Source organism: Emys orbicularis, chromosome 1 (genome assembly GCF_028017835.1).
Source record: "Emys orbicularis isolate rEmyOrb1 chromosome 1, rEmyOrb1.hap1, whole genome shotgun sequence".
Taxonomy (NCBI): Eukaryota; Metazoa; Chordata; order Testudines; family Emydidae; genus Emys; species Emys orbicularis.
In genome coordinates, this window is record NC_088683.1 from 76,797,645 (window position 1) to 76,813,198 (window position 15,554).

The window sequence follows — 15,554 nt, forward strand, 5'->3', positions numbered from 1 at the left end:
TAAGCACATGCATTAGTGCTTGCTGAATAGAGATTGAGTGCTGAAACAGAGCCTTAATAATGTGCCATTCATATATTTTAAAAATGAACTGGGACAAAAAGCTGTTTGGTGATTTTGGGCCATATCCCACTAAAGTCAATGAGAGTTTTGCTTGAGTGAGTACTGTAGGATTGGGCCCTTTGAGTTCTTTAATGATTTTAATAAAATGATAGACCCTAATCATGCTCTCACTGAATTCAGCAGGTGTTCTGCCATTGACTGCAATGGGGGCAGGATCAGGCCCTCATGTAGTGAGTAAACCAGATATAACTCTAGATGGACATCTTTATAGAATCAGAGAAATGTAGGGCTGAAAGGGACCTCCATAGATCATCTAGTCCAGCCCCCTGTGCTGAGGCAGGACCAAGTGTATCTAGACCATCCTTGACAGATGTTTGTCTTAAAAACCTCCAATGACAGGGACGGATAATCTTTATTATCTGTTGTAACCAGTAATATACTTTTGTTGAAATTACCTTCACATATAGCCTTGTTTGGGTTAATCTGTTCTTAATTTGTAATTCACTTTCAGAACCTGCAAAGCCAGAGGGTCTTAAAGCCTTCAATGTTTCGTCACATTCCTTCTCACTGAATTGGAGACTACCTTATGGACGTGTGGAAAGGTTTCATGTGGATCTTATTCCTGGTCATGGCTTTATTACTATCCTAGATCTTGGAGGTGGGGAGTATCGGGTATGTGTTTTTATTGTAGTACTTGGATGGCCAACTTTTGTTTATGCAATGTGCTGATGGGAAAATTCTTTGCAGAACTGACCAACCATGAAGCTTGCTTCTTTTAGCTTTTTAACATAGATTAGAATACAAAAGTACTAATGCCAAATTTGTGAGAGGAAATTTCAACATCTGTGGTTTGTTACCTTAACAACGGTTATAATACTTTTTTTTTACATCTACTATAAACCTACAGCCAGTCATCCAAGAGTTCATGAATAGTTTAACAAAGGAAGGGCAGAGCTATTGAGTAATACAGGCTCATTAATTGTGTACTTGCCAAGAAGATCTAGCCTTAAATCATTAATGCAGGCAACATTTCCCTGTTAAGCCATCAAAAAGAAGTAGGAGCACTTTTTGATTCTACTGTCTGAAAAAATATTATAATAATAATGACGTTTCTGGTTCTTTTGCTTTTGTTTTTAATTGGAACTGCAGAGACACAGGTATTTTGTATAAATACTTACTATTAAGGCGTGTGATGTTTATTTCAAAAGATAAGATGGATAGATGTTGGAAACTTGAAAGTTTTTCAGGGATCTTTATAATATTTTTTTATTTCTTCCCTCAGAAGAGCAGGACTTTCTAATGCTTCACATGCACTTAAATATTACCATGATGGTACCCTATGATAGACAATTTTTTTTTTACAGAATTTTTTTTTACTGTTAATTTTGTTGTTTTTTAATATTGTATGTTATTCAAGCCTTATGGTGGGTAACTTAAATACAATTACAAAATGCTATATTGCAGCAAACATATGTGATGTAGTGTTTTTATTGCTGTAATGTGTATTATGTCATGTCACCTTATATCATGTTTAAAATTGTATTATCTGTTTGTACTTATCTTGGCAAAAGACTTATATGGATTAATTTGATATTTTAGGCTGATTTTTCTAGCGTTACTCCTGGAACAACATATAATGTGACAGTTTCTTCAGTTTCTTCTTCAGCATACAGTTCACCAGTCAGTAGAACAGTGACAACTAATGTAACCTGTGAGTTAATTATGAGTTAATTATGACTTATCACATTTTGCCCATTCCTGGTAAATAATTGCTTGATTTGCTGCTTAAAATAGGTACAATATTTCTTTATAGGTTACAGTCAGTAATGAGTTTGAACCCGGTAGTGCTATTTTTGCATGAAAATATTAGACAGTTATTTGTTGTCTTTAAACAATCATCATGTATATCTGCTGAGTAGGCTAGAAGAAAATTGAAGTTCCTCTAAAAATTGTTTTTAAGGAGAATCTGGTTGTGATTGAAAGTTTTATTAATCCTAATGGATAGTTATGGAAGTATTTGCTCTTATTTGTATATTATGTATTTTACACATTTCAAACTATACATATAGACATCTTCATTTGATATGATTTCTTTAAAAAAGTATACTAGTAGCAAACACATTTCCTAAAACAGTGGCACAGATTTCTATGTAGTTTTAGGTGAAGAATCCTGAAACTGAGCAAGCTATAAAAATATCTCTTAAAACTGGCAAAATATCTGGCATCAAACTCTATTTTGTCTGTGAAGATTTTGAGCATTCCATTTTTTACATTCTTATAAAAGAATGTTCCTGGTGTTCCAAAAAAGCATTTAATCAGCTTTTGAAATACTGTTCTAGGGAGAAAAAAGCTTCATATTTACGAGCACATTAGTCTTTAGGCACTTCAGAAGTCTATGCTGAAAAATGCTTTTATTTGTATGCATTAACTGTGAAGATATATGAATTGTTATCTGATAATTTAGTTGAAGAATGTTCTTTTTGCAGATCCAGGACCCCCGGTGTTCCTTGCCGGTGAAAAAGTAGGATCTGCAGGAATTCTGCTCTCTTGGAATGTACCACCACATCCAAATGGGAGGATTATATCCTATATTGTTAAATATAAGGAGGTCTGCCCATGGATGCAAACAACTTATACCCAAGTAACAACAAAACCAGATAATTTGGAAGTTCTTCTCACCAATCTTAACCCTGGAACAACTTATGAAATTAAGGTAACAATATTAATGACATAGCTTTTGTACTTTGAATTCTGGGTGTATTATACAATATCTGAGATTAAAGTAAAAGAATATGAAACTATTTTAGGCACATATAGTACTCTCCTAACCAGCCTACTAATTACTTGTTAAGTTGTGTAGTAAAACACACTGCCCAGTTCTTTTTATTTACCACAGTACTTCTCTTTAATTACAACAACCATTAAAATAATTATCATCTCAAAGTGCACTAAAATGTGATTTCTTCTTTTAACATCCTGTTTGACATAACATATTATGTGGAACAGTAACTCAGAGGTAAATTTTCAAAAGTATCTAAGTGACTTGGGAGAAGAGCTGTGTGAAGGACAGAAATTCTGTTTTGTAAGGATTTTGAGGTTTAAAAATCTGGCTTTGTTCTGAATCAGAACAACCCACAAAACTTCTGAATTCTCTACAGAAGAAAATTAAAAATAAAAATTGTTTTGGGTTGATGAAAATGTTTTGTTTTGACAAAAATCAAAATATATACTTTCCATTTTTACTTTAAAAATTTATTATGATAAATATAGAATGTACATAATACAAAATAAAATATTTCAAAATGAAAAATTGAAATGCTTCCTTCTGAAAATGTTGTAATGTGACATTGTTGGCACCTGATTTTTTCCGGTTGTATTTCAAAACAATATTCTGGCAAAACTGACCTGATGGAATATGGCTCTGTCAAAATTTCTCTGACAGAGAGAAGTCCCATTTTCAATAGTGACTTAGGCACTGAATTTCACTGGGACTCAGGCTCCTAAGTCAGTTGGGTTCTTTTGAAAACTTTACCCCAATTTCTTTCAGCCATAATGATTTACTTTGTGATATATTCCAAAATGGAAGTTAACTTCATTACTCTTCTATTTCCTTGTTGTTAAAATTGTGTGCTTGCTTTCTGGATTTGTGCTGATAATCAACAAATGCATTTCCATAGGTACAGTATAAGTGGGCTGAGTATATTGAGATCAGGCATTCTTTTGATTTTGATATATGTTTTCAAAAAATCTTCTTTAACATCTGAAAAATGAATGACTAGACGTGAAATGGCCTGAAATTATATACAATTCCCTTGCCAACATTTGTGGCAAGAGGAAAATGTTCATTTTTGTGAGGACCTAGAGAGGATGCTTTTTTGAGAGAATAAGAAGTTAGACTTGCATGCCTCCATGTGCTGCAATTTCACGCAGCCCAAGGGCTGTATAAAAATCTTATAATTTCAGGTTGTGAGTAACACAGTGCACAAATTTCCTTTCATAATTTGTACTCGCACATTATACAGTAAAAATTGAAATATGGCTTATTTAATTATGCCTAGCATTGTGTGAAAGCTCCTTGTTGTGAATCTTGGTACTGATGACCATATGGATAAAAGTCAGTATATGTGTGGTATAGAAAAGCAAAAGTTTAGCTATTAATAGAGAATATACCATTTGCTTAGGCCCTAACCAGGGAAAACTGCCCTGACAAAGCTGAACAGGTAGGGGTAGAGTTTCAATATAAAATTCCAAATAGCATAATAATTTTAATCTGTTCTATTCATTATAATTATTAAAATTCTCGCACATTCCATTTCCTACTTCCTACATGTAACTTTCCTAGGAAAATTGCAAAATGCTATTTTTTTCTTCCCCCTGAGCTTTAATGGTCCTATCTTCTACTTCAGTGGTTCTCAACCTCTTGGGGCTCAGGACCCATTTATAAATGTTTATGGCCTGTTGTGACCCAGTAAATAGTCTGGGGGGTGGAGGTTTTGGGGTGATTTTGGTCAGATCCTTCCCCCCCTAGGGGGCTTGGGTCCTGCCCGCATTCACCCCACAGTGGTGGTTCCTGCAGCTCTTGTGCTGTGGGGCTGGCTGGGCTTGGCTCTTTGCTCTGGGCGTTGCAACTTCCGGGTTTGCAGTGCTAGGCAGGTTTGGCCCTGCCCCCCTGACTGGACCAGATTTGTGTGATTGGACTTGTGACCTGGCTCATGGGGTTGCAGTGCCACTCACTCAAATTTGGCCTACCCGTACTCCCATCATTGTGACGGCTGGGCTATACCTGAGTGGTGCTGGGACCAGAGGTTGCAGTGCCTGGAGTAGGGAGGTGAACCCAGCTAGCCCCGTGGGACACAAGCCACAGGACCTGCCACACAACCCTTTGAAAGATTCTGGTGACCCAATTTTGGGTCCTGACCCACAGATTGAGAAATGCTGGTCTACTCTATGGGTCAAATTTTGCCCTCTTATGCATGTGGGCAGTTCCCATTGACATTGTGAGTTCCCTAGATTTTCATCTGATAACAGCATTTGATTCATTATACTTGCATGTTACTCATTAAAGTGAGCTGTGGGTCTCCAACTGCAACTGTGTAGTGGGGCCCACAAGACTGACCCTTTTTCCATACTCTGGTAAAATGGCAGTGACTAGTTGATGGTCACACCCTTTCTAAAGGCCATTATATTTTTGACAGGTTCCTGATGGGTCTTCTGAATGACTGACCCACTGGCAGCCTCACAAATTAACTGGCCAACCATGTGGGGGAATTTCCACTTCCTCACTTATGTGGCCAACTAGATGCTTAAGTGATATGGCGTGATTCAGGTGATTTGGTTCATAGTAGGGTCTGTCATGTCATTTACGAGCAAGTTCTCAAGTCACCTGTGTGTAAATTATTTTATGATTTCGTTGTACATGGTTTTGTCTCCTTACTGAATTTCTCTTTGTTACTGCAGTGTGGGCACAGTTTAACGGAATTGCTGCTATGTTACGCAGCTGTATTTATGTTTTCCTTTCTTTTTCAATAGGTTGGGTCTTCATTTTTTTTTTTTTTTTACCTGTAAAAGAAAACTTTTTTGGCAATGGAAGTCAAATTAATATCTACTAGACAAATAAATTAGGAGGCACAGGCTCATACAATTGTTATAGCAAATCAGATCAATGCTGATTGGTATATTTCTCTAGTTATTTATATGTTCTTCTTCGAGTGATTGCTCATGTGTATTCCACTATAGCTGTGCGTGCTTGCCACGTGCACCGGTGCCGGAAGTTTTCCCCTTAGCAGTATCCGTAGAGGGGGAGCAACGCTGCGACCCCTGGAATGGCGCCAACATATCGGGTCATAAAGGGGGCTGTGTGCTCCCCACACCCTCAGTTCCTTCTTGCCGCCAGTGAAGGTAGTCGGAACTTGCTCCAGCTTAGCTTAGCTGTAGCCTTTCTAGCTTAGTGGTGTCCAGTTTCACTGATCTCTTTCCTTACTGAACTTTCTTTCGCGAGTGCCTGACTCGGGGCATGCCCTGTGGCCCAGGCTTCAAGTCGTGCGACTCCTGTCGCAACTCCATGCCCAGAAGCGATCCACACAATCAGTGTCTTCGCTGTCTGGGCGAGTCTCACGTTAGTGACAAGTGCAAGATCTGCCGCTCCTTCAAGCCCCAGACGAAGAAGGAGCGTGAGATCCGACTCCGAGCTCTTTTAACGGAGTCGGCATTGGCCCCGGCACCAGCGCGTCAAGCCGACACCGCGCCGGGCTCCGCGTCTTTGGCGCGTGGCGAAGCGCCTTCGGTGCACCATTCCGAATTGGCACTCGATACCGTGTCCTCGGTGCGCAGCGAGGCGCCGTCGACGTCCCGGCACCGCTCCCCAGCTAAGAAGCCAGGGAAGTCTCAGCGGCGCCGAGAGAAGGACAAGGGTGAGGCCAGACCCGAGTTGGGCAGCCCGTGATCTCTGTCGGGACAGAGACCTCCAACTCGGGCTGAGCAGAGTAGTCCAGTCCCGTCCGTGCGAGCCTCGCCGGAGGTACGCATGCCTTAGACGCCAGAGGCAGCTCAGGCCGCGCGTGACATCTTAGCGCTTCCGTTGCTGGGAGCGCCGCCTCAGTCGGGCCCCCGATCCCATGGGAAGCCGCCTTTGGGCGCCCATCAGCCCTCCCTGGAGGTGTCGGAGGTCGAGGCACTGTCCCGGGTCGAGGTGCTGAGCAGAGCCCTGAGATGCACATCGACTCCGTGTCCCGGCTCTTCGACAAGCGGTTCCCACTCCTCCGCTCTTGAACGCCGTCGCAGAGGTAACAAGAGACGGCGCCGTTCCTCTTCCAGCCGCTCTGAGAGGAACAGGTCTCGACGCCGTCGGCACCGGCGCTCGTACTCAAGCATCCACCATCGCAGAGGCCATGCCCGGAGCGTGTCCCAAGAGTCCCCGGCACCGCAGCACCATGGCCACAGGCGCCTCAGGGAGTCCAGAGACAGTTCCTCGGACATCTACCTGTCAACATCGTCCAGGTCGGGGCAGGAGCCGTCACAATAGAGACCGCTCCAGTCATTCCCACGGCACCGTGCGCTCTTCCAGGACTTCGGCTTTGGTACACAGCCGTCTCTCCCTGGACCGCACCGCGCCGCAAGAACAACCAGTCCTGCCGCCCGATGCGCCTCAGTTCCAGGCCGTGCCTGGCAGGGACAATGGTGCCAGTGGGCACCGTGGCCTCAGGCACCTGCGCAGCCAGGACCTCGCTCCATGGCGGGAGCCTCTCAGGGCCAACCCGCGTCACCTCCCCGGCACCGGGATCAGGCCGTGGGCGCCGAACCCCCGGCACCGACTCCGGCACCGAACCCGGACATGGAGCCCACGGTGCCGTTGGCCGCCGAAGGCACTGCACCGTCCATGTCTTTGGCACAGGCCGATTCGGTTGCGGTGCCGCCTCCCTCTTCCCAAGAGGACTTTAAAGCACATCAAGAGCTGCTTCGGTGGGTGGCAGCCAAACTCGAGCTCCGGGCCGAGGAGATGGAGGAACATAACATAAGAACATAAGAAAGGCCGTACCGGGTCAGACCAAAGGTTCATCTAGCCCAGTATCCTGTCTACCGACAGTGGACAATGCCAGGTGCCCCAGAGGGAGTGAACCTAACAGGCAATGATCAAATGATCTCTCTCCTGCCATCCATCTCCACCCTCTGACAGACAGAGGCTAGGGACACCATTCCTTACCCGTCCTGGCTAATAGCCATTAATGGACTTAACCACCATGAATTTATCCAGTTCTCTTTTAAACTCTGTTATAGTCCTAGCCTTCACAACCTCCTCAGGTAAGGAGTTCCACAAGTTGACTGTGCGCTGCGTGAAGAAGAACTTCCTTTTATTTGTTTTAAACCTGCTGCCTATTAATTTCATTTGATGACCCCTAGTTCTTGTATTATGGGAATAAGTAAATAACTTTTCCTTATCCACTTTCTCCACATCACTCATGATTTTATATACCTCTATCATATCCCCCCTTAGTCTCCTCTTTTCCAAGCTGAAGAGTCCTAGCCTCTTTAATCTCTCCTCATATGGGACCTGTTCCAAACCCTTAATCATTTTAGTTGCCCTTTTCTGAACCTTTTCTAGTGCCAGTATATCTTTTTTGAGATGAGGAGACCACATCTGTATGCAGTATTTAAGATGAGGGCGTACCATCGATTTATATAAGGGCAATAATATATTCTCAGTCTTATTCTCTATCCCCTTTTTAATGATTCCAAACATCCTTTTGCTTTTTTGACCGCCTCTGCACACTGTGTGGACATTTTCAGAGAACTATCCACGATGACTCCAAGATCTTTTTCCTGACTTGTTGTAGCTAAATTAGCCCCCATCATATTGTATGTATAATTGGGGTTATTTTTTCCAATGCGCATTACTTTACATTTATCCACATTCAATTTCATTTGCCATTTTGTTGCCCAATCACTTAGTTTTGTGAGATATTTTTGAAGTTCTTCACAGTCTGCTTTGGTCTTAACTATCATGAGCAGTTTAGTATCATCTGCAAACTTTGCCACCTCACTGTTTACCCCTTTTTCCAGATCATTTATGAATAAGTTGAATAGGATCGGTCCGAGGACTGACCCTTGGGGAACACCACTAGTTACCCCTCTCCATTCTGAGAATTTACCATTAATTCCTACCCTTTGTTCCCTGTCTTTTAACCAGTTCTCAATCCATGAAAGGACCTTCCCTTTTATCCCATGGCAGCTTAATTTACATAAGAGCCTTTGGTGAGGGACCTTGTCAAAGGCTTTCTGGAAATCTAAGTACAAATCTGAGCCCTCCGATACCCTCTTCAATGTCCTCGCCTCCTCGGTACCGGGGCATGTGGCGCTCCCTTTCCACCAGGGAGTCGCCAGTATCACCATGGGCCTTTGGCAGATCCCGGCCTCTCTTGCTCCTATTTCCAAGAAGGCCGAGAGGAAGTACTTCGTCCCTGCGAGGGGTCTCGAGTACCTTTACACCCACCCAGCTCCAAACTCCCTGGTGGTAGAGTCGGTCCACCACCAAGAGCGGAATGGCCAGCCCGCGCCCACGCCAAAGGACAAGGATGCTCATAGACTTGATACCTTTGGAAAAAAGGTTTATTTGTCAGCGAGTTTCCAGCTCAGAGTGGCCAACCATCAGGCACTTCTGATCCGTTACGAGTTTAATATCTGGGGATCCCTCCCCAAGTTTGAGCCCCTCATTCCTGACAAGGATGCGAAGGAGTTCCGGGCGCTGATTGAGGAGGGTGCGACCGCCGCCAAAGCGGCTCTCCAGGTGGCTTCAGATGCGGCGGACACAGCTGCTTGTTCGATGGCTTCCGTGGTCTCCATGCAACGGGCGTCGTGGCTCTCGCTTTCGGGGCTGTCGTCAGAATCCCAGTCCATAATGCAGAACCTGCCGTTTGATGGCAAGGCCCTTTTCGCGGACCAGACAGACACCCGTCTGCATGGGATGAAGGACTCCCGCACCACCCTGCAGACGCTAGGCCTGTACGTCCCACCTGCTAAGGACCAGCCCAGGCCTCAACCCTCTGCTCCGCAACCTAGGGGCAGATATGAACAGCCACCTAAGCGGTAGAGGGATCAAAGGCGTCGGTCCCATCGCCAATCCCGCTCGGCCCCACGGCCTGGGGCCTCTAAGGCCAAACGGCCGGGAAAACAGCGTTTTTGACTCGTTGAGGGGGGTCACCGAGCCTGTTGCCAGTGTACCCCCCACCCAGTTAATAAAGTTACCTTTTCTAAACCGTTTATTGGACTTCTGACTGCAGTGGTCCCATATAACGTCGGATCAATGGGTCCTCAGCACCATCTCCCAAGGGTACAGGCTGCAGTTTGTTTCAACCCCTCCCAACTGTCCCCCGTCCGGGCAGCCGGCCGGGGCCCCGGAGCATGCCCTCCTCCTCAGTCAGGCGGTAGAGCGCCTCCTCTCTCTGGGAGCGGTGGAAAGGGTACCACGGGAATACCAGGGCAGGGGGTTTTACTCCAGGTATTTCCTCATCCCCAAGGCGAAGGGCGGGCTTCGGCCCATCCTCGACCTGCAGAATCTCAACCAGTTTCTGATGCGTTGCAAATTCCGCATGGTATCCCTGGCCTCTATTATTCCATCCCTAGACCAGGGGGATTGGTTTACGGCGCTGGACCTCCAGGATGCGTACTTTCACATCCACATTTTCGAGGGTCACAGGCGCTTCCTCCGTTTCCTGGTGGGTGAGGACCATTTCCAATTTACGGTCCTCCCCTTTGGCCTTTTTACTGCCCCCAGGGTATTTACAAAATGCATGGCGGTGGTGGCAGCCCATCTCAGGAGGAAAGGGCTGCAGATCTTCCCCTACCTCGATGACTGGCTGCTCAAGGACCAATCTCGTGCTCTGGTGCAACAGCAGACGAGCTTCCTGCTAGACACCTGCGGAGCTCTAGGCCTACTGGTAAACGAGGAGAAATCCAAGTTAATTCCGGTTCAGTGCATAAGCTTTATAGGGGCGCTGTTAGATTCCCGGGTGGCCACGGCCTCCCTCCCACGGGACAGATTCGAGATGCTCAAAGCTCTCATTGCCTCGGTCATGGACTTTCCGGTAACCACGGGGTGGGTGTGCCTCCAAATCCTAGGCCACATGGCAGCTTGCACCTATTTGGTGAGACATGCCAGGCTTCGGATGCGGCCCCTTCAGCTCTGGCTGGCCTCCCAGTATTCCCAGGCCAGGGACGGCCTGGACAAGGTGGTCACAGTGCTCCTCAGGGTGGTGGCAGACCTCCAGTGGTGGTCCCTCCCGAGCAACATGCTTCAGGGTATTCCCTTCTGAGAGCCCCCTCCCTCACTAGATCTAGTGTCGGACGCCTTGGACCTGGGCTGGGGAGCCCATGTGGGGGATTTCAGGACCCAGGGTATGTGAGGAACTAAGAGGAACTAACCCTGCACATAAATGTCAGGGAGCTCAGGGCCGTATGCCTGGCGTGCTTGGCATTTTGCCAGCACATACAAGGGAGGGTGGTCAGAGTCCTCACGGACAACACGACCGCCATGTATTACGTCAACAAGCAGGGGGGCACGCGTTCCTGGGCCTTATGCCAGAAAGCCCAGCTCCTGTGGGAGTTCTGTATAGCCTACAATATACTCCTGCAGGCTGTTTACCTGCCCGGCAAGAGCAACACGCTCGCGGACCGCCTGAGCAGGGTATTCTCCCAACAGCACGAGTGGTCCCTGCACAAGGAGGTGGCCAGGTGGATCTTCCTACAGTGGGGTGCTCCCCAGGTAGACCTGTTCGCCACCGCCCAGGATCGACAGTGTCCTCGATTCTGCTCCAGAGCGGGAGACGGCGACGGGGCGCTATCGGATGCGTTCCTGCTCCCATGGTCGGGGCCCCTGTTGTACGCCTTCCCGCCCTTCCCCTTAATAGACAGGGTCCTACAGAAGGTGAAGTCAGACGGGGCGAGGAGTATCCTCATAGCCCCGGATTGGGCCTGTCAGCATTGGTACGGGTCCCTGCTGCAACTCTTAGTGGCCCCTCCTCACAGGCTGCCGCTACGCCCGGACCTCCTCTCCCAGGAGGAAGGTCGTCTCCTCCATCCCAACCTAGCCGCGCTCCATCTGACAGCGTGGCTGATTCGTGGTTAAATGAGCAGGAGGGGAGGTGTTCTGAGGCCAGGGCCGGCTCCAGGCACCAGCTTAACAAGCAGGTGCTTGGGGCAGCCAAGGGAGAGGGGCGGCACCTGCAGCAATTCGGGGGCGGGAGGTCCCTCACTCCCACTAGGAGCGAAGGACCTGCCGCTGAACTGCCGCCGCCGATAGCGGCTTTTTTTTTTTTGCTTGGGGCGGCAGAAATGCTGGAGCCGGCCCTGTCTGAGGCTGTAAGAAGGGTCCTGCTGGAAAGTAGGAAACCCTCCACACGACGGACCTACCTGGCTAAGTGGTATAGGTTCTCTATGTGGGCGAGGGATAGAGGTTCCTCTCCCTCTTCCGCACCTATTCAGCTTGTCCTCAATTACCTCCTGTCCCTTAGGACCCAAGGCCTGGCGCCCTCCTCCATCAGGGTGCACCTGGCGGCCATTTCGGCTTTCCACCCCCTGGTGCAGGGCCTGTCGGTATTCTCACATCACATGACGGCCCGGTTTCTGAAAGGGTTAGATCGGGCATTCCCTTATGCCAGACCCCCGGTCCCGCTCTGGGACCTGAACCTGGTGCTCTCCCGCCTTACAGGGCCTCCCTTTGAGCCTTTAGCCACGTGCTTGTGGTCCCACCTGTCATGGAAGGTGGCATTCCTAGTGGCCATCACCTCAGCCCGCCAGGTCTCGGAGTTCAGGGCCCTGACTTCTGAACCGCCGTATACGGTTTTCCATAAGGATAAGGTTCAGCTCCACCCTCACCCTGCTTTTTGCTGAAGGTAGTCTCGGCTTTTCACATGGATCAGGATATTTTCCTTCCAATCCTCTGTCCTAAGCCGCATTCCTCTAATGAGGAACGCCGCCTGCACATGTTAGATGTGCGCAGAGCACTGGCCTTTTACTTAGACAGAACCAGGCCATTTAGGAAGTCCCCCCAGCTTTTTATTGCTTCAGCCGAGCGCATGAGGGGACGACCGGTGTCCACCCAGCAGATCTCCCGCTGGATCACCTCATGCATTCGCACCTGTTACGACCTGGCAGGGGTTCCCCCGCCTCCTATTGTGAAGGCCCATTCGACGAGAGCCCAGGCCTTGTCAGCGGCCTATGTGGCTCATGTCCCATTCAGGACATATGTAGGGCTGCTACGTGGTCCTCTGTCCACACTTTTTCATCGCACTATGCGATCGTCTCCCAAGCAAGGGATGACGCCGGGTTTGGTAGGGCGGTGCTCCGCCTGGGTAACCCGTAAATCTTTACACTTAAACTCCTACCTGCCTCCATCAGGGATAGCTTGGAGTCACCTATAGTGGAATACACATGAGCAATCACTCGAAGAAGAAAGGACAGTTACCTGTTCCGTAACTGGCGTTCTTTGAGATGTGTTGCTCAGGTGTATTCCACGTCCCGCTCTCCTTCCCCTCTGTCAGAGTTGTCTGGCAAGAAGGAAATGAGGGTGGGGGGAGCACGCAGCCCCCTTTATGGCGCGATATGTCGGCGCCACTCCAGGGGTCGCAGCGGTGCTCCCCCTCTACGGATACTGCTAAGGGAAAAACTTCCGGCACCGGTACACGTGGCGAGCACGCACACCTATAGTGGAATACATATGAGCAACACATCTCGAAGAACGCCAGTTACAGAACAGGTAACTGTCCTTTATCATGGTATATGAGCAACCATCGTTGTTGTATCTTGGTTCTGACAATGGCCAATATTGGAGGGTGTAAAACAGTCATAATTGATAATTAGACAATAATATGCCTACAGGAAAGTTTCTTTCTGGAACTTAGTAGTTGTCTTATGTCTCAAAGCATAAGGATACATAATATCCCTTATAAATGATCATCCTAACTAGTTTAACTAGGGATGATAACTATGTGATTCCTATAAGAGTCTAATCCTTTGATGCTCTTTTCTATAATATCTTGTGGCAGTGAGTTCCACACCTTAACTATGCATTGTGTATACATTTACTTGTACACAGTTTTTAATTTGTTGTCTTTCAAGTTAATTGGATGTCCCATTTTTCTTTTATAATAAAACAGAATATAGAGGTGTGCACAACTGACCTCTTTACTATTCAAAATGTTATATACTTCTGTCATAGCATCTCAGTTGTTTTCTCTCTAAACTAAAAAGTTCTAATCTTTTTACTCTCTCCTCATACGGAAGTATTTCCATGCCTCTAATTATATTTAGTGTCCTTCCTGGACTCTTTTTATTTCTGCTATACCCTTTTTGACATGAGGTGACCAAAACTGAACACAGTATTTAAGGTGAGTACATACCATCCATTTATATAACATCATTATATGTTCAGTACTGTTCTCTTTCCCTGTCTTAATATAGCCTATTGTCTGCTCACCCACCCAGCTATCCAGAATGATGCCTAGATAATTTTCTTGAGTTGTTACAGTTAATCTAGAACCCATCAATGTATAAGAGCTGTTCGAATGGTCCTCTCCACTGTGCACTACTGCACATTTACTCTCTGCCATTTCTTTGCCATAGCTTTGCCTAGCTCTTTCACATTTTTCTGACGTTCCTCACAAGCCTGTTTACTCATGACAAGTCTATAGAAATTTTTTCCTCTCTATCCTGGATGCTTCTTCCACAGACTTTACCATTCTGACCCCCTGCACTTTCGCGGGCATCCTCTTAGCACCCTTATAAAGACTGTCATGCATTATTCTCCACCACACAAAGGGACACAATCTGCAGTATTGTCACCATGTATGCATACACACAAATACTCTGGCCCTCACTAAAGTGCTCTCTACCTCCATTTCTCCTTTCACACAGTTTGCCATGCTCACCACTGCTGTGAAGATTTTAGGAGATGTTAAGTTGCCCTATTCATTAATTCTCTTAAATCCAGACAATAAGTCTTTATTTTTATCAAACTCTCTTGTTCTTTGTTCTCTGTAGGTGAAACTGACCCTTGTGCAGAAGACCAACACAAAGTCAATGCACCACTTAAGCCCCGTACATAAAAGACACTCTGTCAGTTATGATGTTTATTCCCCAAACTGTGCCATGATCTCAGCTCACCACACCTCCAGGGAGAGGTACCCTGCTATACTGTCATCCCTCACAATCAGGCATGCATACTCTGCATCACTCTCACTTCTCCCCATGCTTTTGCCTTTCAGACATCCCAGACACTCACTCTGCCATGCTCTCACCAACCGAGGAGGGGGGCCTGCTATCCTGACGCTTCTGAAGTTGAGGAATTGGAGGGAGGGTGTCCTTTTCTCCCTTTCCTTCCAAACTAAGGAGGGGGAAAAGGAATGGGGGAAGAAGGCATGATTGTCTTCTCTCTGCATAGTTAAAGAGAGAGGAGTAGAATTCTTGCCAAGTGAGGATAGGTGCTATTACTGGGGTATTGGTAACCTGTGTAGAATCAGCGTTCATGGGGCCTGAGCTTGGTAAGTGCTAAGTGGTGTTGATTGCCCTAAATTCCTGTTTACTTCAGTATGAGTTGAGGGCACTTAACACCTGTTAATGCTGAACTTTTGGCTTGGGATTTGTTGTGGGGAGACCAGGTGGTGTTCCCCAACAGAAGTAGGTGTTATGGGCAAACTGAGCCTTCTTCATTTACTGCTGCCAGGAATTTTGTCAGCTGGGTTAGAGATTTTTCATATTTGTTATAATAAAGTTGCAGTCTTGTCAGCCATTCAGATGGTGAGTCCATGCTGTTGCATGAGAATTGCTGGGAGATCCATATGCTTCTAAAGAGAAAATGTACATGAACGTGTAAAGAGCCTTTTTTGAGTGAATGTCATTGGTTGAGAATTATTGTGTTTAATATTTATCCATTAAAAGTTTAGTGTAAATTAAACAATTGCAGCTGAAAAAAGGAAAATTCATTTGTATAATTGTAATTCAACATG

At 46.4% G+C, this 15,554-nt stretch overlaps 1 protein-coding gene across 1 annotated transcript in view; it reads left to right on the plus strand.

The window, feature by feature from the left end:
* Window positions 1–1,163: 1,163 nt before the first annotated feature.
* Window positions 1,164–15,554, plus strand: part of PTPRQ (protein tyrosine phosphatase receptor type Q) — a 179,005-nt gene continuing 164,614 nt past the window's right edge. The window contains exons 1-3 of the mRNA XM_065403406.1: window positions 1,164–1,217; window positions 1,660–1,771; window positions 2,547–2,773. Of these exons, the coding sequence (XP_065259478.1) occupies window positions 1,164–1,217; window positions 1,660–1,771; window positions 2,547–2,773 (393 nt within the window). The remainder of the gene's footprint in view (window positions 1,218–1,659; window positions 1,772–2,546; window positions 2,774–15,554) is intronic.